Source organism: Oryzias latipes, chromosome 12 (genome assembly GCF_002234675.1).
Source record: "Oryzias latipes chromosome 12, ASM223467v1".
Classification (NCBI taxonomy): Eukaryota; Metazoa; Chordata; class Actinopteri; order Beloniformes; family Adrianichthyidae; genus Oryzias; species Oryzias latipes.
The window spans coordinates 29828-53545 of NC_019870.2; the positions used below are offsets into that span (position 1 = coordinate 29828).

Sequence of the window (23718 nt, forward strand, 5' to 3'; positions counted from 1 at the left end):
TCCTAGGCATTTTAACATTGGGAGTGGGGTCATCTAGACCCACTAGACAGTGCTCTGAACCTTTTTTCTTCAATGATTTGTGATCTTCACTGGTGTCCATGGATTACATGAAATCTTTCCACCTTTATCCACCTTTGTCATGGTAGGGAGAACACGCCAATGGAAGGGGGGGGGGGGGGGGGGTCATCTAAGATAACACAAGGGTTAAAAGTATATAAATGTACTCTTACAAGCTACTTTATTAGGTCCACCCGGCTGGGTTGGATCTTTAGCCTTCCGAACCGCAAGATCAAGAACAAGGTTCCGGAAACGTCCCTGAAATTTTGCTCCATGTTGACTTGACAGAATCACAGTTGCTGCAGATTTGTCTGCTGCACATCCATGATGCCGATTTCCCGTTCCACCACATCCCAAAGAGGCTCTATTGGGTCCTCATGGGAGGACAAACCCTTGCATGGGATGTACCACCGGACCATAACTGACGTGGCTGATATCAAGGAGTCCTACCAATGGCTAGAAAGGGCTGGCCTACAGGACAGCACTGAAGCACTCATCCTGGCAGCTCAGGAACAAGCCCTGAGCACCAGAGCCATAGAGGCTCAGATCTACCACACCAGACAAGACCCAAGGTGCAGATCTACCACACCAGACAAGACCCAAGGTGTAGATCTACCACACCAGACAAGACCCAAGGTGTAGATCTACCACACCAGACAAGACCCAAGGTGTAGATCTACCACACCAGACAAGACCCAAGGTGTAGATCTACCACACCAGACAAGACCCAAGGTGTAGATCTACCACACCAGACAAGACCCAAGGTGTAGATCTACCACACCAGACAAGACCCAAGGTGTAGATCTACCACACCAGACAAGACCCAAGGTGTAGATCTACCACACCAGACAAGACCCAAGGTGTAGATCTACCACACCAGACAAGACCCAAGGTGTAGATCTACCACACCAGACAAGACCCAAGGTGTAGATCTACCACACCAGACAAGACCCAAGGTGTAGGCTGTGCAAAGAGGCGCCTGAAACAATCCAGTACATAACTGCAGGATGTAAGATGCTGGCAGGTAAAGCATACATGGAGCGCCACAATCAAGTGGCTGGAATAATATACAGGAACATGTGTGCAGAATATGAACTGGAAACCCCAAGGTCAAAATGGGAAACACCTCCGAAGGTGGTAGAGAATGAGAACCAGACATTGTACGGTTGATGTCCAGCTCCTCTGAAAATGGAGAATGTGAAAACTTGTCAAGGACTTTTGAAACAAAAAGGAGCAGAATCAATAGCCGGATTCTTCAGCTATGACCTAGTTGTTCAAAAATGCCTTTAGCTGGGTTCGGTTTTACGTCTGTGTTGATCCCAGTCCCTCTGGGTGTGTCTATGAAGCCAGAAATGAAAGGAATGAAGCAAAGACCAGTTTCTGTCCAACCTGTTGGAGAACGGGGGGGAGCTTCATAGAAATGAACTGACAGAGAGAGAGGGAGTGTTGACTGGTAGAACAGGTTTAGGTGAGGTGGTCAAGTGAGCTTGAAGCAGACCAGGGAGCGAGCTGCCGTGTCATTGTTTCAACACAGAGAGGAAGAGAAAACCGCAAAGAGGACTCTCGGCGGGAAGAGAAGCTGACTGTGGACAGGTGAGTTACCTGGGAGGCTTGTTCAGGTACAAAGGGAGGGACACAGGCTTCAAAACATGTTTCTCTGCAGAGATAGTTGGGAAAAACCAACAACACAAAGTGGATTTTTACCTGTGGTGATTCTGGTTCTGCTGCAGGTTTCTGCTCAGTACTGGCCAACGTCATTTTAAAGCATCTGTCGCTCACAGACTTTTCAAAACACACCAGAGACAAATTTAGCCGGTTTGGGATGATCTGGACTGAACCACTACCAGAGAAATTTAGATTGGGGTTAAAGTGCCTAGGATAGAACAAGGGTTGAGTGATCTAAAAACATTTTCCATCTCCAGGATTTCAGCTCTGTGTTCATCCAAACAGGCCCTGATAAAACACTGAGTAGTGAGGAATATGAAAGATACTTTTGTCTTTGTGTTTATTTGATTCTATTAAGACATTTTGATCAGAATGACGGTACCGCGATTTAGCCGCAGCTTCATCAGTTGTTTTAGGAAAAGTCCCGCCCCTTTAACTGTCTCCGCAAATCATTCTTAGAAGTTTAATCACGCGTCATCAGACTGACCAATAAAGTTTCCAACAAAAAAAACAGCTGAAGCTCGTCTTTAGCGGTGTAGCTTTCCGCGGGACCCGCTGTCAGACCGTGGAACAAGTGAAAAAAAAGATGACGCTCAGAGACACGAGTCTTTCTGCGTTTAGCGGTTGTTTCTACTACATCTCCCATGATGCATTGGGTTAAAGTCACAGCGTCTGGGCACACGATGAGTCTCTATTAACGTCTTGAAACAACAACAAACACTCATCAAACAGTTTTTAAATCTTCTAACTTAACTTTTAGTACTTCTTTTAGAAAAAAGCAGCTGCAGCTTCCAGCTTTTTCTGCCACAATTATCACAAAAATGCATGTGAGATCATGGAGGGACTGTAGATAAATACAGACTAGGAGTTTCTCCTTTTTTAATTTGGGGATTTTTGGTGTGTGCCAGGATTTTTGTCAAGGTTAAAGTGTGACGTGGCTCAAAAAAGGTTGAAAAACGCTGATCTAGGCCACAAAGACATTTAGATAAACCATGTTCAAATACAGGAAGTCGCGTGAGCCTGGAGCAGGACAAGGCTTGCTCCTGGTTTAGCTGCAAGTTTGTTTTGTTTAGATCTGCTTCTCATTTTTAACCCTTGTGCTATCCTTGGCACTTTAACATTGGGACGTTGCCCATCAATGCAAGGGGGGGGGGGGTCATCTAAGATAGCACAATGTTTAACCCTTGTGCTATCTTAGATGACCCCCCCCTTCCATTGACATGTTCTCCCTACCATGACAAAGGTGGATAAAGGTGGAAAGATTTCATGTAATCCATGGACACCAGTGAAGATCACAAATCATTGAAGAAAAAAGGTTCAGAGCTCTGTCTAGTGGGTCTAGATGACCCCACTCCCAATGTTAAAGTCCATAGGATAGCACAAGGGTTAGAGGAAGACCAGAGAGGAGGTTTCTGGATGCAGAGAAGGAAAACATGAAGGTAGCTGCTGGTAGAGGGTGCAGGAGACAGACGGAGGAAGCTGATTGGCTGTGGAGACCCTGAAGGGAAAAGCAGAAGAAGTTGTCCGTAAAGACAGACTTATGGAGACGAGGCTTTGGCGGGAAGGACACACAGTGACACAGTTTCTTCAGTCTCCAAAAAAAGGTTAAATTGGGAGGGGTAGTTTTTTCAGATCAACCCCCCTCCATCAAATCAAAATGGCTGATGTAACAGCCCCCACACACATAGATACAAACGTGACCCTAAATAGAAAATACATAGAAAATGAAGCAATAATGATGGAAAAGTAATCAGACTTTTAACTTAATTTTTTTTTGGTTTAAACGTCTAACTTCTGATGGGAAGATGCTCCTTTCAGCCTCTGGTAGTTTTTGGGGAACTGCAACCGCCGGTAATTAATGCTCAGAATCCAGAAATGAAAACCAGAATATTTCCCCAATAAACCAATGAGTTGAGCTGAAGGAAGTGTGGTATTTCTGATGTTCTCTGCAGCTTCAGTTTTGACAAAAAGTTCTCCACAGATCTTCACCTCTAAAAACTCTCTGGTCTCATCACAGGTTGACGGTCCTGCTTCCTATTTCCGCCTTTCCTGCTGTGGTTGGTTCACTGACTGGACTCTGCTCCGCCTCCACAATGTCATCAAACATCAATGTCTCTCTGGATAATCCATATGGTCAGGTGACTATCCCGAGGGCAAAGCTCCGCCCCTCTGATGGGGGCAGTACAGTAATAGCAAATCCAACAGCTCTCAGCAGCAATGATACATCTTACACATTTTCAAGCTCCGCCCACAAGGATTCATATATGGTGAAGGAAGATGAAGGTGTGGAAGAGGAGAAAAGGGGCTGTTGCTACCGCTGCAGGAGGAGGAAGTGACATCACTGCGGCAGTGATGCAGGGACTGGATCCATGTTATTTTCCTACGGAAAGAGAGTTCAAAAGCCAGAGGGGAACAACACGAAGGGCAGGACGCTACATCACGAGGCCATTTTGTTTCTGCAATCAACTTGAGCAAACCATGGTCATGAGCGAGGCGTAGTCCAGCTGAGAAGAAGTCCTGTCAAACAACGCTGGAACCAGTTTTAGAGTCAAAAGTTTCAAAGTGACCACAACTATCTTCCCCTGAACCTCTGTAACCTCTGACCTCTGCTTCTCTGCTGGAGACTCCACCCCTTTCACAAGTTCTACTAAAATAATGGGCGCTCAGAACTGCAGGACCTGGATACCTGACTGGTCATGGGGTGATGGTTCTTCTAGAACGTTCTGACAAATCAATAAAAGTTTGAGACACACAATGGCTGCCCTTGACACCGTCTAAGTTTCTTGCCACCATTGTTGCCATCAGCTAAGGTGCACATCCCATGAAGCGGCAGCCTCAGTAAACTCTGAGCAGTATGTGTGTATTTGTTGCATGTCTGATCTTGTTCGGGTTGTACTAGAACACATCTCGTATGTAAGTGTAAAAGCTGTACATATGACAATAAAAGGATTCTGATTCTGATATTTCAGAATGATGGACTTTTATATATGTAGTTGTAGATTTAGATAAGTTAATTCTTCTCTAAGATTTCTGGTAAATCGCCTGTCCGTCCTGGGGGAGGATCCCTCCTTCTTCACCCCTGAGGTTTCTTCGTTTTTTCCGGAATCCGTTTTTTTTGGGAGTTTTTCCTTACCGTGAAGGGGGGTCTAAGGGCAGGGATGCCAGTATAGCTTAGTCAGTTTTGTTAGTTCATTTTAGTATTTTTCTATTGAACTCTTTGTATTCGTGATCCTTTTGAGTTCATGTTTTACTTTGAAGCCCATCGAGACGACTGTTGTTGTGATTTTGGGCTATACAAATAAAATTGAATTGAATTGATATGTTTACGGACTATTGTCCCTCTGATTCTTGGGGTCCGTTTCTGCTGGTCTTTTACATTTGGACCCAACCGATTGAACTGGCTCAGAAGAACATCCAGAGTCTGTCCGAGTTTATTTTGTAAACAGAAATAGTTCTGTTCTGTGTGCAAAAGTTCTGACCCGTTTCTGCTGGGAAGTGCTTTGATGAACATTAACCCTTGTGCTATCCTAGGCATTTTACCATTGGGAGTGGGGTCATCTAGACCCACTAGACAGAGCTCTGAACCTTTTTTCTTCAATGATTTGTGATCTTCACTGGTGTCCATGGATTACACACGTTGAATCTGGTTGAGGGATTCATGGAGTCTGGAGAACTACAGAAGATCAGCAGCTGTGGACGAGGCGGATTCAGACGGAGGCGGTAAGGGCAGAGGAGGAGAAGCTAGTTTTGCTCCACAGATGGAAACAACACAGAAAAATCACAGACAAGAAGCAGAAACAGCGGTTCAGTTGTTTTTATTTCTGGCTTTTGATTTTGTGCGATTTTTCTGTCAAAAGAGTCAGTTACCCCGCCATGTGCAGCAGAACCAGCAGCATAAGGAACAGGGCAAAGGTGGGCAGCAGTTGCCATAGTGATGGAAGCGAGGCTCAGCCAGACCTCCATGTGACCTCCTGTAATCATTCTCCTCCGTCCCCAGCCACAGCTTGCCCTTAGCTACCATCTCTCCTGAAGGCCTCCTCTCTCTGCCACTTGGGTTCCAGGGGATGCAGGCCTGCTGGCTTTTGACCCCCAGAAAGGACGTCAAGTCCAAGTCCAGACCTGCAGCTCCTCCTCTGGGTCGGGGTGTGTTTTGTCGACACTGAGGACAGGGGATCCACACCTACAGGGGTGGGAGGGCAAATCACATTTAGCCTGCAGCAAAGCCACATTCCAGTGAAAATTTATGCATTTGCAGAATGAAAAAAGTCCACATTCAAAAATGGGTCAGTGTGTCTGTGTATGTCAGCGAGTACACACATTAACCCTTGTGCTATCTTAGATGACCCCCCCCCCCCCCCCCGTTCCATTGACATGTTCTCCCTACCATGACAAAGGTGGATAAAGGTGGAAAGATTTCATGTAATCCATGGACACCAGTGAAGATCACAAACCATTGAAGAAAAAAGGTTCAGAGCTCTGTCTAGTGGGTCTAGATGACCCAACCCCCAATGGTAAAGTGCCTAGGATAGAACAAGGGATAACACCACTGACTGACTGTGGACGGAGCCAGCAGACCACACGTCATCTGGTTGGCAGCTGCATTGATGCTTGGCTCCACTGCAGCTGCAGTCTTACCCTCATTTGTATGAGTAGTTTGAAAATGGCTTTTCTGCTTTTGTTCTTTTTAAATATTAATGTTTTTCTTCTCCAAATGTTTAAATTTTTAATCATCTTCACTGGATCACTGCAGTTTTCAGAAAAGATCCAGAAAGAAGAGACAAAGTTTGGACTGAATGAGCAGCTTGTGTTGATTTTTTTCCTGAAATGGGACTAAATCTGAAGGAGCAGTGATTGTACCAAGCAATCAGTTGTTCCTTTCTTTGTCTTAAAATTCTAAAAGTTGGAACAACCAGGTAGGAAAATCTGTCATGAAATGTTTTTTAATGTACTTATCTAAACGTAGAAAACAATAAAGTTTCTGTCTGAGTAATAACTAAACTGCATTTAACCCTTGTTCTATCCCAGGCACTTTAGCATTGGGAGTGGGGTCATCTAGACCCACTAGACAGAGCTCTGAACCTTTTTTCTTCAATGATTTGTGATCTTCACTGGTGTCCATGGATTACATGAAATCTTTCCACCTTTGTCCACCTTTGTCATGGTAGGGAGAACACCTCAATGGAAGGGGGGGGGGGGGTCATCTACGATAGCACAAGGGTTAAAGGATTTGATATTAAAGCCTCTGCCAGAGTCTGAGCACAAAGCTGTCGCTGTTATAGACTCCAAACAGGAGAGAAGACATTCAAATTTAGTAAAGATGTCACAGCTGAGCACCATGATGAGGATGGGATTAGAACCCTGAGGAAAACACTTGAATGTGCCGCTAAAGACAGAAGACAATGTCAGTGAACGCATCTATGAGCCACTGATGGACATCACCGGTGCCAGTTGGAGGACAGAGAGCTGATGTGACCGAGGGCAGTGAAAGGCGTCCATGAGGGGCAACAATGATCTCAGAGGAAGATCAGAAACGAGAAATCCATTGGTAACGCTTCCTTTTAGAGTACAGTACTTACAGTGTACTTAAGTGGTATTTATATGGTATTTATTGTGTAACTACTGGGTACTTACAGGGTGTTTACATGGTACTTTTTATGGGACTTACTGGGTACTTACATGGTACTTTTTTGTGTCTACTCTGTACTTACATGGTACTTGCTGTGTATTTATGTGGTACTATTTGATTCATACTTATGTGGTACATACTGGGTATTTATAATATACTTACTGGGTATTTACATGTTGTGCAAAGGTGTCTTTTGTGGTACTTAACACATGTAAGAACAAGGTAAGTCCAAATAAAGTTCCTTCAATTTAAGTCTGCACGCGTATGTTTCATGGTATTTACCATGAATTTACCACAACTACCCCTTAAGTACAATGAAACTGGACTGTAAAAGAAAGTCAGCCCTGTTTCCACTCTATTACATGGTACTTTCAGTACTAAATGCTGGGTATGATCACGTATTACCTTCCTGTACAGTGTACATACACACTTTGTCTTCTGACCAAATGAGACAATGCTATTGTAATTGTAAAAACATATTCTGGCCTGATTACTTCTTGTAACGTGGCAAATTTAAAGAGAAACAAGACAGCAGTGAAAACAACAATCTTTAATATGATACACTTCTGCAGCATACAATGCAGTTACTTCACCTTTACCAACAAGTTAGCATTGTCTCATTCTGGGTCATTTATGGTATTAAATACACAACAATAATTTAAGCACAAAACAATTGAAGAAATGGGAATGCAGACCAGTTCTAAGTTTCTTCACATTTAATCCACAGCAGCCTCCCTCTTATTCTTGCAATTTGCAGGACTTGCAGGGATAAATTGATGATAAAGATGAGGGTTAAAGAAAACTACAGATAATAACAACAATAATGGATTAGATTATCTGTGCTTTTCCAGACGCTCAAAGTTCTTACAATGTTCCCATCATTCATTCATTCATTCATTCATTCTTGGTGATGGTAACTACTGATGTAGCCACAGCTGCCCTGGGGCAGACCGACAGTGTACGGCCCCTCTGACCATCACAAAGACATTCACACGGGTCCACACACCGGTTGAGCCGCGCTAGTGGCAAGGAAAGGGGGGGTGTACTGCCCAGGGACACAGTTGGCCGGGGATTGACCGGCTGACCCTTTGATCATTGGACAACCTGCTCAACCACCTGAGCCACTGCCACCCTAAGATCGTGCTGTAACCATTGGTTTTAACCAATCCATTCATATCTAAATTTTTGGTCGACGAGCCGATTCCAAATCAATTTTTTTTTATACGGTCCAAATGAATCTGATTCCCTGAACTAAAATGGATCCAGAACTTCATCGAAACTTCCAGCAGTGAGACTCAGACAGAAATTCCTGCTACTGATCAGTTTTCCAGATTGTTGGATTTCTTCCAGATCATCAAGTTAAATGAAATCTGTGTCCAAACCAACAAGTAAACTAGACTGAATGTCAAATCCATTCACATGTTAGTTTCCTAAAGTTCACCACTGTTGTTTTTCCACATCCAAAGAATCCAAAGGGAACATTCTTAGAACATTCTAGACACTGGATGGTCACATGACTTTATTCAAAGTCTGTCCACACATTGGACTGGAATGATGGACTGATCCGTGTTGATGACATCACACGTGTGTTGCCTGCTGTGCAATTGGTCGTTTTTACGTCACAGTGAAATAAACCTACTGTAGCTCAATCCAGATGGTATTTTCCAAAATCCATTGTTGATCAATTCATGTCATTTTGTAACGATTTTCTTATGGTTTGGATCGATTCCATTTGATTAACAACTTGCCTCAGATCGATCTTTCTCTTTCGGCTTTTCCCATCAGGGGTCGCCACAGCGAATCATCCTTTTCCACCTCACTCTATCATGAACATCTTCTACCCTAACGTTAGCCAACTTCATGTCCTCTGTTAAGACATCCATGTATCTCCTCTTTGGCCGTCCTCTTGCCCTCCGGCCAGGCAGCTCCATCTCCAACATCTTTCTACCAATATATCCACTATCCCTCCTCTGAACATGTCCAAACCATCTCAGTCTGGCTTCTCTGACTTTGTCGCTAACACAGGCAACATGAGCCGTCCCTCTGATGTACTCGTTCCTTATCCTGTCTAACCTGGTCACTCCTAAGGAGAACCTCAACATCTTCATCTCCGCTACCTCCATCTCAGCCTCTTGTCTCTGTCTCACTGCTACCGTCTCTAACCCATAGAGCAGAGCTGGTCTCACCACTGTCTTGTACACCTTTCCTTTGAGTCTTGCTGGCACTCTTCTGTCACACAACACTCCTGACACTTTCCTCCACCCGCTCCAACCTGCCTGCACTCGCCTCTTCACCTCTTTTCCACACTCCCCATCACACTGAACTGTTGACCCCAAGTACTTAAACTCCTGCACCTTCTTCACCTCAGCCCCCTGTAACCTAACGCTTCTACCTTGATCCCTCTCGTTCAGACATATGTATTCTGTCTTACTACGACTGACCTTCATGCCTCTTCTTTCCAGAGCAAACCTCCACCTCTCTAGCTGTTCCTCCACCTGCTCTCTACTCTCACTGCAAATTACAATGTCATCCGCAAACATCATTGTCCAGGGAGATTCCTGTCTTACCTCGTCTGTCAGCCTGTCCATCAGCATAGCAAACAAAAAAGGACTCAAAGCTGATCCTTGGTGTAGTCCCACCTCCACCTTGAACTCCTCTGTCTGACCTACAGCACATCTCACCACCGTCATACTTCTCTCATACATGTCCTGAACTACTCTGACATACTTCTCTGCCACTCCAGACGACCTCATACAGTACCACAGCTCCTGTCATACGCCTTCTCTAAATCTATGAACACACAATGCAGCTCCTTCTGACCTTCTCTGTACTTTTCCATCAACATTCTCAAAGCAAAAATGGCATCAGTGGTGCTCTTACGGGGCATGAAACCATACTGCTGCTCACAGATCTCCACCTTCTTCCTAAGCCTGGCTTCCACTACTCTTTCCCACAGCTTCATTGTGTGGCTCATCAACTTTATTCCTCTATAGTTGCTGCAGTTCTGCGTGTCACCCTTGTTCTTAAAGATTGGGACCAGAACGCTTCTCCTCCATTCCTCAGGCATCTTCTCACTCTCTAAAATCCTATTGAACAACCTTGTTAGAAATTCCACTGCTGTCTCTCCTAGGCACTTCCATACCTCCACAGGTACGTCATCAGGACCAACTGCCTTTCCGCTCTTCATCCTTTTCAGAGCCTTCCTAACCTCATCCTTTCCAATCTCTGCTACTTCCTGCTCCACAACAACCACATCTTCCTCCCTTCTTTCCCTGTCATTTTCCACGTTCATCAGCTCCTCAAAATACTCCTTCCATCTTTTCTGTACACTCTCCTGGGTTGTTAGCACCTTTCCATCTCTGTCCTTAATCACCCTTATCTGTTGCACGTCCTTCCCATCTCTGTCTCTCTGTCTGGCTAGCCTGTACAAGTCCTTCTCTCCTTCCTTTGTGTCTAACCTGTCATATAGCTCATCGTAAGCTTTCTGTTTGGCCTTTGCCACCTCTCTCTTCACTCTACGCTGCGCTTCCTTGTACTCCTGTCTACCTTCCTCAGTCCTTTCTACATCCCACTTCCTTTTAGCCAACCTCTTCCTCTGGACGCAGTCCTGTACTTCCTCATTCCACCACCAAGTCTCTTTACCGTCTTTCCTCTTTCCAGATGACACACCTAGCACCTTCCTACCTGTTTCCCTGATAATCTCTGCTGTAGTTTCCCAGTCCTCTGGAAGCTCATCCTGACCACCCAGGACCTGCCTCAACTTCTGCCTAAATTCCTCACAAGTTTCTTCATTCTGTAGCTTCCACCACTTGGTCTTCTTTTCTGTTTTCCCTCTCTTCTTCTTCCTGACCTCCAGAGTCATCTTACACACCACCATGCGGTGCTGTCTGGCTACACTCTCTCCTACCACCACTTTGCAGTCATTAACCTCTCTCAAATGACCTCGTCTACATAGGATGTAGTCCACCTGGGTACTCCTACCTCCACTTCTGTATGTCACTCTATGTTCCTCTCTCTTCTGGAAGTAAGTGTTGACTACAGCCATTTCCATCCTCTTCGCAAAGTCCACCACCATCTGTCCCTCCAGATTCCTTTCCTTCACACCTCAGATCGATCAGGTTGCCTCAGATCGATCAGGTTGGGTAAATGAAGTCATCCATTAAGCGTTACATCCCTACTTGCAGAGTGATTTGGGCCTGCAAACTCAGCAGAAGCTGCAACGCTTCACCTCACTGCTAACCAAAGACACTTTATGTGTTTGTTTGTTTTTTAATCATTAAGCAATTTATTTATAAACTGTAGCTTGAGAACACACAAACCATTGACATCAATTTATAGAGTTTGCTTAATTTAACTAACTAATTTATAATAATTTATTTAATAACTAACTAACTAATTTAATTTATTTTACTTTTGACAGTAGTAGATTCAAGTTTCTTGAATGTGTCCTGTGTCAAATAAGATTCTCCTACAGATTCACTTCAATAAAAAAGCAAGAAAATCATGAAAAAATGTTTTTTATTGCTATGATTTAAAGGCCTTATCATGCTAAGCCTCTCAGAGTAAACTATATCCATGTACATTTTTATATTTTACCTTTGACACGCTAAAAGAACATTTTTTTTAAATAAAAAATGAGTTATTTTTGCAGCTCATTGTCCTTCCCGGAAGTGAGACGACTCTATCTCTGAGGCTCCGCCTTTATCTCCTTGTGGGTGCCGCCCATTTCATGACTCATCCTAGAGTCTGCCTCAGCATCGTGTCTGCTTTTCTCCCACGAAATCAAAGAACATCCGAACTTTTGCAGAGATGGATGTTCATATTGTTCATGGAAAATGAAAGCGTTTAGCCGATCATCGCTAGCTCCTCTGAGAAAGTGGGCGTTAGCCTGGGGGCGGGCTAGCCCTTCAGAAACCGCAGATAAGAAGATGCAGAAAAAACATCACCAGCTCCTGAATCCTGCTGGGCAGCCCAGAGAAGGTAGTGGATGAGGGGCCGCTAATCCCAGTCGGACACCGCAGATTATAGAAAGTCTAACTGCATCTGGTTCTGGAGCCACACCTGCTTCAGAACCAGGAAATCTGGATACAGGGCCCTCAGCTCCACCCAACTCGTGGTCACAAACCAAGGCGAGTACTGATGATGTCATTGCTCACCTGCTCATTGATCACCGTGTCCAGTCTTTTCAGACAAGCCTGACAGAAGGCGTGGCCACAGTGCAAGCGCCGCGGTAACCGCGATGCAAGGTCATAGCTGCAAAAACACACGATGCACACCAGGTCCTGCCTTCTTGATGAAATCACCGTCTCCACGAAGACCGAGGAGGGAGGAGGCTGACTTTTAGTCTCCTCCTTCCCAGCTTCTTCCTTCTTGTCTGACATTTTTTTCTAATTAAAAAAAGAAAAATTTGTCTTTACAATCCAGAGTTTTTCCAGACTAAAGCTGAAGCGGAGACAAACCAGAGAAATCAAGGTGAATTCTGTCAAAACATCATCTGTAGTATTTTACAAAACACAAAGAAATGTAATAACGTAAATGCTTTCCTCTGATTTTCCATAAATAGTCTTGAAGTTCAGTCTGATGTCATGACTCAAACTCAAGACATCTGGATCAACGAGAACTTCAACAATTCCAACATTCACCACTAGGGGAAACTGTAAGTGAGAATGTAAAAATGCTTCACTAAACTAGTCCTCAAGTTAAAAAAACTACTTTTATGGCACAAATAAAGGGAATGCAAACTTCAGCCAGATCAAAATGAAGCTAAAGTGATTTCACACTGAACTAGCTAAACATTCAAGGCTAACAAGTCCTTAACATGGTCCAAACTGAAGCTACTCCTAAACTAAAACGGTCTAAAAATCCAGATTTCAGGATTAAGGACCATTTCTGTTCCTGTTAGGGTTAGTGGGTTCTACTAAATTCTTCTGCTTTTAGCTGTTCTCCTTCAGGACAGACTCACCTGGGCTCCTTTCTGTGGGAACGTTGTCTTTTTTCTTCACATTTCTGTTTTTGTCTTTCTTCCTGTTTTCCTCCACACTCTGCTTCTTTCCTTTCCCGTCTGCTGTTTAAAAAACCTTTCCTTCGTTTCTGTCGGGATGTTTTGCTTTTTTGTCTGTTCTCCCTCCGTTCTGCACTGTCAGAGAGAGAGAGGTTCCGCTTCATCAATAATTCAGGCTCGCTCTCCCATGTAACCTGTTTACATGGTAGAGACGTGAATGAAGAACCAAAACCAGATGACAGAATAATCTGGAGTTATAAACTGCCTGGCATTAATACCAGGTGGAACAGAACCAGGCCAGATTATAATGAGGACTGACATCCCGGCCAGCAGAACTGGAACCAAAGTTCTGATGATGCGGCTTCATTTAGAGGGCCGCTCACACCTGTCCTCTCCTGTTACCAAGCTGGGGGCAGACTCAGATTTCCTGTAACACTCGACTGGACTGGGTCACTCCTGTGAGGGTTCTGACAGAACTATGGTTAGACTGAACCCAAACCAGAGAGAAAAGATCAATTCGGCTCCAAAAACAGTAGAAACCAGCTGCTGCAGCAAAACTTGCAGCACAGGCCAGGCTTACCCAGGCGAACCCTTCTTGTAATCTGACCACATGTGTTTAATGAAGTGGGACAGAGAAACCTCCTGGGACAAAACATTTCATTATTATTTCATTCCTTTGTAGAAAAGAACAGGAGGAATGAAAGTATCCTTAAAAGAGAAACAAAGTTCGATTTTAATCAGCTCTCCACTCAACAGGTGAACAATAAAGCTTCAAACATTCAAAGTGTTTTTTTCCTGAAGGTGGAGCGACCGATACAGAACAGAGGTTTGGCAAATCCTCTTATGAGGCATGAAGCATTCTGGGAGTCTGAGTCTTTGTCACATCATGGCCTTCTTGTGCCTCTGAAGCGTGGAGCCTTCAGTCCTCAGTGGGCGCCGAGGCCTTCGCCCACTCTGATTCGCTGTCCTGGCTGCAGCTTGAACACAAAGTCTTTGGGAGCCTCAAACAGCAGGACGATGGTGGATCCCAAGTTAAATTCTCCAATGGCTTCACCTTTTTGTAAGGCCACACCTCCTTCACTTGTCCTCTGCAAGACCTGGTTGCCCGTGGCAACATAGCTGCGGTCATAGAAGGAGCCTTTCCTGTAGCGGGGAGCGTTGGTCTGCAGCTCCTGCCGACAAATGGGGACATTACAACAACTTCCTGTTCTTCCATGACAAACATGATCTTTGTCCTTAAGACCCTTCTGTGGTTCACTTGGAGGCTCTGCTGCTACACGGCTGCAGGCAGTCATACATGGTGTGCAGCAGGTAAGAGGTTGGAGGTTTCCTGTGTGTTCAGGTGTGTTCTTGTGGGTGGGGTTCCATTTTTACATTATTGTGCTTTATTTTAAATATACTAATAATTTAAGTGAACAGAACTTTGTGCTGCCTATTGTATGAAAAGTGTTATATAAATAAAGATGAATTGATTGATGTACATGCCTGTCTGTGCACTCACACGTGTACTTGTGTGTACCAGTCAAGTTTTGACGTGAGCTCACCTGGTCAAAATACAGTCTGATGGAACCCACATTTGTGGCACCAACTGCCGTCAGTGAGAAGAAACCGTGCTGCCATTGGCCGCTCAACACCACACGCTCATTCAGGCAGAACAGTTCTTTGACCCAGCGAGCCACACCCGGGTTCACAGACATCAACGAGCCTGATACAGACAGACGGAAGTGAAGACGGGCGACAGGCGGGGGCAGACGGGCACTCACAGCACCACACCCACCTGGGAAGTGCCGCCGGAGCTCCACCTTCCAGTCAGCAGGGGAATGGAAGCAGTGATAGTCCCCAGGAGCCAGGTAAACCACCACGTGGAAAAGGTCACTGTCAGGAGACGACAGCAGGACGTCCCGAAAAGATGAGGATGAATCTGAGGTCAAGCAGAAAGAAAGTGTTTAGTTAAGCCAGCATACAAGATCCTCCCACCATACATGGTCTGTTTCTGCAGCAAGTTTCCTTCTTTAAGGAGGTGAGACGGGAGCCTTAAGTGAGACAGGGGTGTCAGGAGACGCAGGGGAGGCGGAAACCAAAGGCGAGCCAGGAGCCGCAGGTTAGATGGAAACCGCAGGTGAGACTGGAACCACAGGGGAGACGGGCAAATTACCTGGAGGGTTCACAGCTGATTACTTCGTCCCAAAAACAGATCTATCTAGCCGTAGTATCCCTAAAAAGAACCAGTGGGAGCATAGACCACAATAGCATACAGCGCCAAGCCACGCCCACAGGAAGATCGTACAAGCAGGGGTTCACATCGGAAGTAGAGCAATACATTAAAGAAAGCGGCTGTGAATGTCTTCATCATCTAACACATTCAGTTTCTCCAGACCTTTTCTAGTCCAGCTAACCTTTACCAGAGGACAGGGGCGTGGCCTTACCCAGTTGTTCCATGGACTGTGGACCCAGGAAGTGCTCCAGACTATAGGTGACACCTTTAACTTGTTCCACTTCAGAGTTCTTCACACGACCAAAATGGAGAATCTTTCCATCAGCTGGAGATGTCTGGAACCAAATGAATGGGAAACGTGTCAAAAGCCACGTTTAAGTCCCGAACTCTGAATTCCATCACCAAAATCCCACAGATCAGGGAAGATTCTGCATCATCTTTTAGTTTCATTGCTTTTTTTCTTCAAAAGATAAACATTTTATTTACAGAAAACAGGCTTAAACAGAAGCTGTTAAAAAAACGTTAAAGTCTGATTATCGTATCTCTTTCAATAGTGGGCGGTCTCTAATAGACGCCGATCTCCAATAAACATCGGGTCTAACAGGTCCTCTTTACTTTAGACGCAGGTCACTAATAGTGGCCAGGCTCCTTACTCGGGAGCCCTCAGTCCAGCCGCCAAGTGTTGGGAGTTTACCCTGGTGGAGGAGAGGGTCATGTCCCTCCAACCTTCGGGTGGGGGACGGGTCTCTGATTGTGGTTTCAGCCTACAGACCAACCGACAGTGTGGAGTGCCCGGCCTTGTTGGTGTCTCTCAATGGGTTACTAGAAAGTGCCCCAACGGGGGACTACATAGTCCTCAAGGAGGACTTCAATGCCCACGTGGGCAATGACAGTGGCACCTTGAGGGGACTGATTGGTAGGAATGGCCTCCTTGGTCTGAATCAGAGCAGGGTTTTGTTGTTGATCTTCTGTACTCATCCAAGCTTGTCTATAACAAACACCATGTTCACAAGGGTATCAACCAATAAACGTGGTATCAGGACGCCCCAGGCGGGAGATCAATTATCGACTTTGTAGTCGTTTCAGACAACCTTTGGCCGTACATCTTGTACATTCGGGTAAAGAGAGGAGCAGAGCTGTCCACCGATCACTACCTGCTGGTGAGTTAAATGGCTGGCGAGGAAGGAGGCCGGAAAGACTTGGGAAGACCCAAACGCTCTGTGAGGGTCTGCAGGGAACGTCTGACTGGTTTAATTTTCCTAAAGCGAAAAGCCAAAAGGTATAAATCTCCTCAAGTACTCTGGAACTCTGAAGGTTCCTCACACTGCCCTAAAAGCTCACATCCTAGAACTAACAGGATCCAAAAAGTATTTGCGTTCTGGTTCCAAATCTGAGATTTGGAGAAGCAGAATAGAAGAATAGTTTATGACATCATTGACTGTTTGGGGTTTCAAGTACCGTATGCGTTTCATGTCCCTTATGTGTTTCATAATAACAGCACGGAGTGCTGTGTGTGTAGAAGGGCGGAGCTTACCAGGTGGGAGGCCGCACATACAGGGCGGACAGCAGGTTTGAGGCGCCGCCGGAAAAATTCTCCTAGATTTCTATAATGATGCAAGTCTTCAACCGCTGCTTCCTGTTGGACAAACACAGGAACAGTCAACTAGGTGAAAAAACAGGTGAGGAGAACGCCAGCTGGTTCCAAGCCCAGACCTGCATATTGACTCCAAACGTCCAGATGTACAGAGAGTAGATGGGTTTCCTGAGCCATGTGGGTAGATTCATCTCGTTTAGACGACCCCAGGCTCGGGAGAGGAAACGAGTTGGAAAGGAGCGGTACAACGCCACCTGCAGGAGTAAAAGACAAAGAAAAAAAATGTCCATCAGCCTGGTCCAGCTGGACCTTTGTGAAGACGATTGTTTCAATTCCTGAAAAACTAAACATTCTGTTTTCAGTTATGAATTCTGCTTTGCAAGGAACCAGGAAAGACGAGCGAGAAGCTGAACAGAGTGAAAGACGACTACATCCCTGCCACCAAACTACCCTCCCTCAGTGGCCCCGCCAAAACACAGCTGTTCTTACCCGATTGGCCAGTGGACGCAGAGTATTGAACGATAAGATGAAACCAAGGAAGGCAATTGGTCGGCGGCGCCAAGGGGCGGGGCGACAGACCCCATTACTGAGCTTGCTCAGACGGTGACGAAGAGCCAAATGAGGCACCTGAAGCCTGATATTGTTTTTGCCCAGAATGAGAGTGAAGAAGAAGAGGAGCAGATAGGAAGAGGGGTGAGTTAAACTGGTAGAAACTTCCAGAACTAATAAATACAAACACTTGAACCGAGATGCGAGGAAGAGGAGGAGACAACAAGCCAAGGAGAGGCAATTGGAAGGTGGCAGCAGGAGAACCACAGGCAGGTAAAGACCAGAACCTAATGGAGCTTCAAAGCAGAAGGTGGCCGAGGACAGACAGGAGTCAGCAGATCGATGAGGAAGATGTGACGACTTAAGTATTCACGATTATCAGATATTCGTGAAGGAAACTGATTTTATTTAGACACATGATGGAAAGAAGAAAAGTGGATCTTCTGTGTGTTTAGGAGAAGCAGAGGAGGAGGAGGCAGAGATGAAGATGCTGAGGTTCTCTGTGGGATCAGGATGGATCAGGACTGGATCCATCAGAGGATCAGATCATGGATGTTCTGGAGATCCATGCAGGGAACCAGATGGAGAAGTTTGAGAGGAGGAACAGAGGAGGACCAGTGATAAAGATAATTGCGAAAGGATGTTGAGGTTGGAGCTACCAGGAAAGAGTTCTAGAGGAATGACTGGAACATCCAGACCTTCCTTCATGTCATCTTAAACACACACCCAGATTGGGGGAGGGGGAGGTCAGATTAGGGGGGTTTAACAGGTCCTCAACTAAACAACTAGGTTAGCAGGTTATCAGGGGATTAGAGACAAATAGGTGGAGCAAGATGCTACGACAGCAACTTTTATCGAGACAAACATGTTGGTTTCTTTAAACTTTTGGGGACACAAAATTGACACAATTATAGCCCCGACAGTTGACCTGGTTTCAACTCTAAAGCGTCAGACCTGAGTTTCAAGATCAAGTTGGTCTGTTTTGGTTCAAATAATAACTGGGTTCCCTGGAGCCGAAGTTCCATGAATGAGTAGAAGACCATCAACCAGAACAGGAGTTCTCCTTCCTCCTGATGTTCTCTTGTCTGCTAAAGATACCTCCCCCCAACATGAAAATTCAACAGCCCTCCCGCTGTCACTCTCCCACCTGAAAGGTGCTGTGGTTCTCGTCTTAACTGCTCTTCCTCCCACTCCACTGCTTTCTCCATCGCAGGTGTGATGGCGTCGCCTCACCTGCCGCAGCAGGTCACGATCCTGACCGACACCGCTGCGGCGCTTAAAGCAAAACCTCACCATCAAAGAGTTTGGTCACAAAGGAGCAGACGGATCATTCAGGAGTGCAGATAAGACAGACAGGGATCAGAGGCCTTAATGCCCAGAGCTCCCCCCTCTGGAAATGGGAGTGTCTCGGCCAGCTGACCAAACAGAGCTCACTGTTTGGTCACACGCTTGAAGTCAGGAAGAGCCCATCATCAGAACCCAAATCCTCCAAAGAAAAGATGCAGCAGGTTTGTTCTGTTCTGGAAACTCCAGACATGAAGTTCATGAGACATGATCAAGAAAGGTTCTGGTCACCAGAATACATTTCCATGGGAGAAGACGCAAAGGCAAAGCCAAAGTCCCAACAGGTTGTTACACACATGACATTTTCACCAGTTTGGAGGTGTTCAGTGTCCATGTCAGGTTCTTGGAGATGTACGTGCCAAGAAACCTGACAGAGTCGGTCTAGTCCACCTCCTCACCTCTGATGTGGAGAGGGGGTTGAGTTGTTCTCCTGGTCCTCCTGAAGTCTATAATGACCTCCTTGGTTTTGGTGGGATTGAGGACCAGATCGTTGGCTGAACACCACTCCTCCAAGTGTTGGATCTCCTGCCTGTACCAGGTCTCATTATTGTCTGTAGTGTCATCAGCAAATTTCACTATAGTTTTGGAAGAGTGCATGGGAGCACAGTCCTGAGTGAAGAGTGTGAAGAGGGCTGGACTGAGCACACAGCCCCGTGGTGTCCCTGTGCTCAGGATTATGGAGTCAGATGTCAGGCTCCCCATCCTGACATTCTGAGGCCTGTTGGTCAGGAAGTCCATAATCCATGAACAGAGCGTGGTTGAGAGTCCGAGATTGGAGAGTTTGTGTATCAGTTTATGGGGAATCACAGTGTCGAATGCGCTGCTGAAGTCAACAAAAAGCGTCCTGACGTAGGTGTTTGGCTGCTCCAGGTGGGTCAGGGCTGTGTGGAGTGTGGTGGAAATGGCGTCCTCTGCAGATCTATTTTCCCGGTAAGCAAACTGATGTCTGTCAAAGTATGCGGGGATGTTATCTTTGATATGTTCTAAGACGATCCTCTCAAAACATTTCATTATAACCAGGGTGAGGGCAACTGAACGGTAGTCATTTAGTGTTGTGACACCAGGTTTATTGGGCACAGGAACAATGGTTGTGGATTTGAGGCAGGTGGGGACTGTGGACAGCTGTAAGGAGAGGTTGAAAATATCTGAACACGCCAGCCAGGTGGTCAGCGCAGGACTTCAATAGACCCCATCCGGTCCAGCTGTTTTTGCAGCGTTGATCCTTTTCAGAGTGGATCTCACCTGGTGTTGCTCAATCATGAGTGATGGCTCCCCCTCAGGCTGTATCCAACCAGCAGGCTGGGGTCTTCCCTGCTGCTTGTCAAAGCGAGCAAAGAAGAGGTTCAGTGTGTCTGGGAGATCCCTGTCCTTACTGACCTGTGGGGTAGTTCTGTTGTAGCCAGTCAGAGTCCTGATTCCTCTCCACGTGCTGCGAGGGTCGTTGTTCCTAAAGTGTCCCTCTATCCGTTGTCTGTAGTCGTTTTTGCCTTCCTTAATTCCTTTTGTCAGATTCCTCCAGGCTGTGCTGTATTCTAGTTGGTTTCCTGACCTGTAGGCGGTGTTCCTGGCCTTTAGCAGTGCCCGAACGGTTCCATTAAACCAGGGCTTCTGGTTGGGGAATGTTCTGATGTTTTTTTTGGGTACCGTTTCCTCTGCACAGAACTTGATGTAATCCAGTACAGCAGCTGTGTAGCCTTCCAGGTCAGATCCCTCAGCAAACACATCCCAGTCCATGACTTCAAAACAGTGTTTCAGCGATCACTCCACACCTGTACAGTGTTTATGGTGGGTCTGCTTCTGCACCCCACTGGTCTGTAAGATGGGGTCATTAGCAAAGAGATGTGGTCTGATAGACCTAGGTGGGGGGCTGCTGCAGCTTTGTAGGCTCCCTTGATGTTTGTGTAAATTTGGTCCAGAATATTGTCGTCTCTTGTGGGGAAGTCTATATATTTGTGCAACTTTGGCAGTGCTGTTTTAAGATGTACATGATTAAAATCTCCTGCCACAATCACTACTCCCTCTGGATGGGCATTTAGCTTGCTGCTCACAAGGACGTGCAGCTCCTCTAGCGCTAGCTTAGCGTTAGCCTGTGGTGGGATGTAAACAGCAATGATCTGGACGATTGAAAACTACCTCGGCAAGTAAAGTGGTCTGCATTTCACTGCCAGATATTCCAGGTCTGGTGAGCAGTAAGTCCCGTTTATATCCACAGCTGTGCACCAGTTGTTGTTTAAGTAAACACACACGCCTCCGCCTTTCTTCTAACCGGAGCAGGCCGTCCTGTCGCCTCGGTAAACAGTGCAGCCAGCAATCCCGGCAGCCTCAGGGATGTTGTTGTCCAGCCAAGTCTGACACACACATATGCAGGTCTTGTCGGAGAATATCCTCAGTCTTATTTCGTCGATCATATTGCCGAGTGACCGGCAGTTGGCAGGAACAGGAACGGGGGCGCTGGTCGATGCGGGTTAGCTCTTAGCCTAGCCCGCAGGCCGCTTCTCTTGCCTCGTTTCTGCCATCGTTGTCTGAGCCGCCTGCGGCGTCTCGGGGGAGGGAGAGGGAAGGTTGCCGAGGAGCCCTCTGGAAGCTTGATCTCTGGAGGAATGTCATCAGGCAAAGCAAGCAGCGAGTCTTTGTACATCAAATATTTTTTCCCCAAGCAAAGTAGTTCATCTCTACTGTAGTCAATGTGAGCATCCACAGAAATGACACAAAACAAAAAGACGAACAAACGGACAAACACGATCAAAAATCCACAAAAAGATGAAGAGTGCCAAGCCACTGCGTGTGCACGCACCGCCATCTTAAGAATTCTTAAGAACATTCTAGCTCACTGTATGGTCACATGACTTTGCCAAATTCAAAGTCTTTCTACACATTGGACAGGAATGATCCATTTTAATGACATCACATGTGTGTGTTGTCCGCTGATGCACTTTGTCGTTTTTACCTTACAGTAAAAAAGAAATAAACCTACTGTACTTCAATCCAGATAGTATTTTTCAAGATCGACCTTCAATTTTATTTAAAATGTATGGCATTGATCGATTCGATTAACAACTTGCCTGGTTGGATCGTAGGACTAAAAATCAATCCATTGATTGATCGTTACACCTCTAGAACTCAAACACGTGGCTTAGCAGATGTTTGGCTGACTCACATCCGGCCTCATCTTCTTCAGAACTAAACTGGATGTCAGAGATGATCCATTAGGTTTATTCAGGTATGTGGTCACAACATACCTGTGTGGGTGTGGCCAAATGGGGTGACGTTTCCTCATCCTGTTGAAACTTCTTCTTGTAGTGCTGGTAGCCAAGATAACCACCCCCAGTCCCTAACAGGAGAGCAAAGGGCCGGGGGCGGGGAATGAGGCCCCGCCCTGCAAGCACAGATCTGGTTAGCGTAAACACGAATGACGACAACAAAACAACCTCGTCACTGGTGCTCACCTGTGCTCAGGCTGCGCTGCCAGCAGGTCCGACACACAACTCTGAAGCACAAGTAGGTCAGAGGTCAGACATCACAACACTGAGCCGGACGGACATTTGTTCCACCGTTTCTACAGAACAGGTTCCTGGTTCTGTTCGAGTTCCGACCTGAACAATCTAGCAATCTAGATAGATAGTCTGGTGTTATTGTGACGGTGAAGACAGAGAGGGGGGACCAACCAAAAACACCTCAATAGGATGAATAAGGGGCCGTTGGGAGGGGGGTCTGATTCACCAACTCCTTAATTGGAGCCGAGCTGCTGCCGTCCTGCAGACGCATGGTTGTGGAAAATTCGTGACGGATTCTCTGCTTCTTCACAGAGTTCATCATCACCTTGTGAAGACAGGCGGAGCATTTATCAAACACTCATGAGTGGGAGGAGCTTGTTCCATGGCCTCTTTCTGGAGACAACCAGTCTGATTGGAAAAATGACAGCAGTATCTGAGGTTCAGCCAATCAGAGAGCAGCAAGCATCTGCTGATGGATAAAGTTCATCGATGGGTCCAAATCTAGCGTGTGCGTGAATGGCCCATCTACGTGCACGGGTTTCAATGACAACGTAACGGAGAACGTCTTTCTTTGTCTGTGGAGACACATAAACTCGCGTGTTCGATCCCTTAAGTAGGTAAACTTCAGCTGTCACTGACGTCATTCTCATAAACAAAGACCAACGTGAGCGCGCGGACACGAACAGAAAACGTGTTAACAACAAGCGTGAGTCTGCGTGTACACGCACGAGGCGCAGACATGTAGGTGAGCTCCTACCTGCCGCCGCTAATGAGCCTCCGGAGCGCCGCCGCCATGCTGTCTGCGGATATGATGTAAGCACGCATCTGCCCACGTGATCCGGACGTTTCCTGCAGACTGAGCAGATGCAGCCGCGTGACAGCGTTTTACACAGACCCATCAGCTGATGCTGACGATAGAAAATGTGTACGCATGCGCACAGGCGCTCACGCGTCCATAGTCCCCGCCCCGAGAGTGAAGTCCAGGCTATAATTGGTTTGTGACAAAAACGAACTCGTTAATCAATCACTGGATGATAAAGGAGAAGGGTCCACATTTCATAAGATCACTGAAGAATTCGAGCAGCTTATTTGATCAATTCCACAAAGTTTACATTTCTTTCCACAAAACATCAAGTTTGGAGATTTCACCAAATTCCAAATATGCTTTCAACT

The 23718-nt window shown here is 46.0% G+C and overlaps 2 protein-coding genes and 1 long non-coding RNA gene across 4 annotated transcripts; 1 reads left to right on the top strand and 2 right to left on the bottom strand.

The window, feature by feature from the left end:
* Positions 1–1134: 1134 nt before the first annotated feature.
* Positions 1135–4685, top strand: LOC105357611. Its single transcript, XR_911486.3, has 2 exons — positions 1135–1650; positions 3740–4685. It is a non-coding gene; the product is annotated as an uncharacterized LOC105357611 (long non-coding RNA).
* An 835-nt stretch (positions 4686–5520) lies between these two features.
* On the bottom strand, positions 5521–13869 carry LOC105357610 (RING finger protein 224-like). Its single transcript, XM_011492844.3, has 3 exons — positions 13311–13869; positions 12505–12735; positions 5521–5902 (listed from the first exon to the last, which is right to left on the bottom strand). Exons 2-3 carry the CDS (start codon positions 12727–12729, stop codon positions 5582–5584), a joined length of 546 nt encoding a protein of 181 aa, XP_011491146.1. The 5' UTR covers positions 12730–12735; positions 13311–13869; the 3' UTR covers positions 5521–5581.
* A 184-nt stretch (positions 13870–14053) lies between these two features.
* On the bottom strand, positions 14054–23433 carry pisd (phosphatidylserine decarboxylase). 2 transcript variants are annotated; one of them, XM_004084567.4, is made up of 9 exons: positions 23303–23433; positions 22498–22538; positions 22291–22427; positions 17278–17412; positions 17099–17200; positions 15776–15899; positions 15127–15270; positions 14894–15054; positions 14054–14521 (listed from the first exon to the last, which is right to left on the bottom strand). In XM_004084567.4, exons 1-9 carry the CDS (start codon positions 23368–23370, stop codon positions 14276–14278), a joined length of 1158 nt encoding a protein of 385 aa, XP_004084615.1. In that variant the 5' UTR covers positions 23371–23433; the 3' UTR covers positions 14054–14275. The 2 variants fall into 2 exon arrangements, with proteins under 2 accessions (XP_004084615.1, XP_011491147.1); XM_011492845.3 differs by lacking the exons at positions 22291–22427; positions 22498–22538; positions 23303–23433 and adding exons at positions 17648–17792; positions 18855–19063.
* Positions 23434–23718: the final 285 nt, after the last annotated feature.

What these genes read in the sequence shown, in the direction of transcription:
- LOC105357610 (XM_011492844.3), bottom strand. Translation starts at nt 12,729, where the DNA reads ATGTCAGACAAGAAGGAAGAAGCTGGGAAGGAGGAGACTAAAAGTCAG. An exon ending in ACACGGTGATCAATGAGCAG is followed by an intron (nt 5,903 to 12,504) that starts GTGAGCAATGAC and finishes CCACCCCTGTAG; the next exon opens with GTGTGGATCCCCTGTCCTCA.
- pisd (XM_011492845.3), bottom strand. Translation starts at nt 19,003, where the DNA reads ATGGTGAGGTTTTGCTTTAAGCGCCGCAGCGGTGTCGGTCAGGATCGT. An exon ending in CGTTTGGAGTCAATATGCAG is followed by an intron (nt 17,201 to 17,277) that starts GTCTGGGCTTGG and finishes TTTGTCCAACAG; the next exon opens with GAAGCAGCGGTTGAAGACTT. An exon ending in TCAGACTGTATTTTGACCAG is followed by an intron (nt 14,522 to 14,893) that starts GTGAGCTCACGT and finishes ATTTGTCGGCAG; the next exon opens with GAGCTGCAGACCAACGCTCC.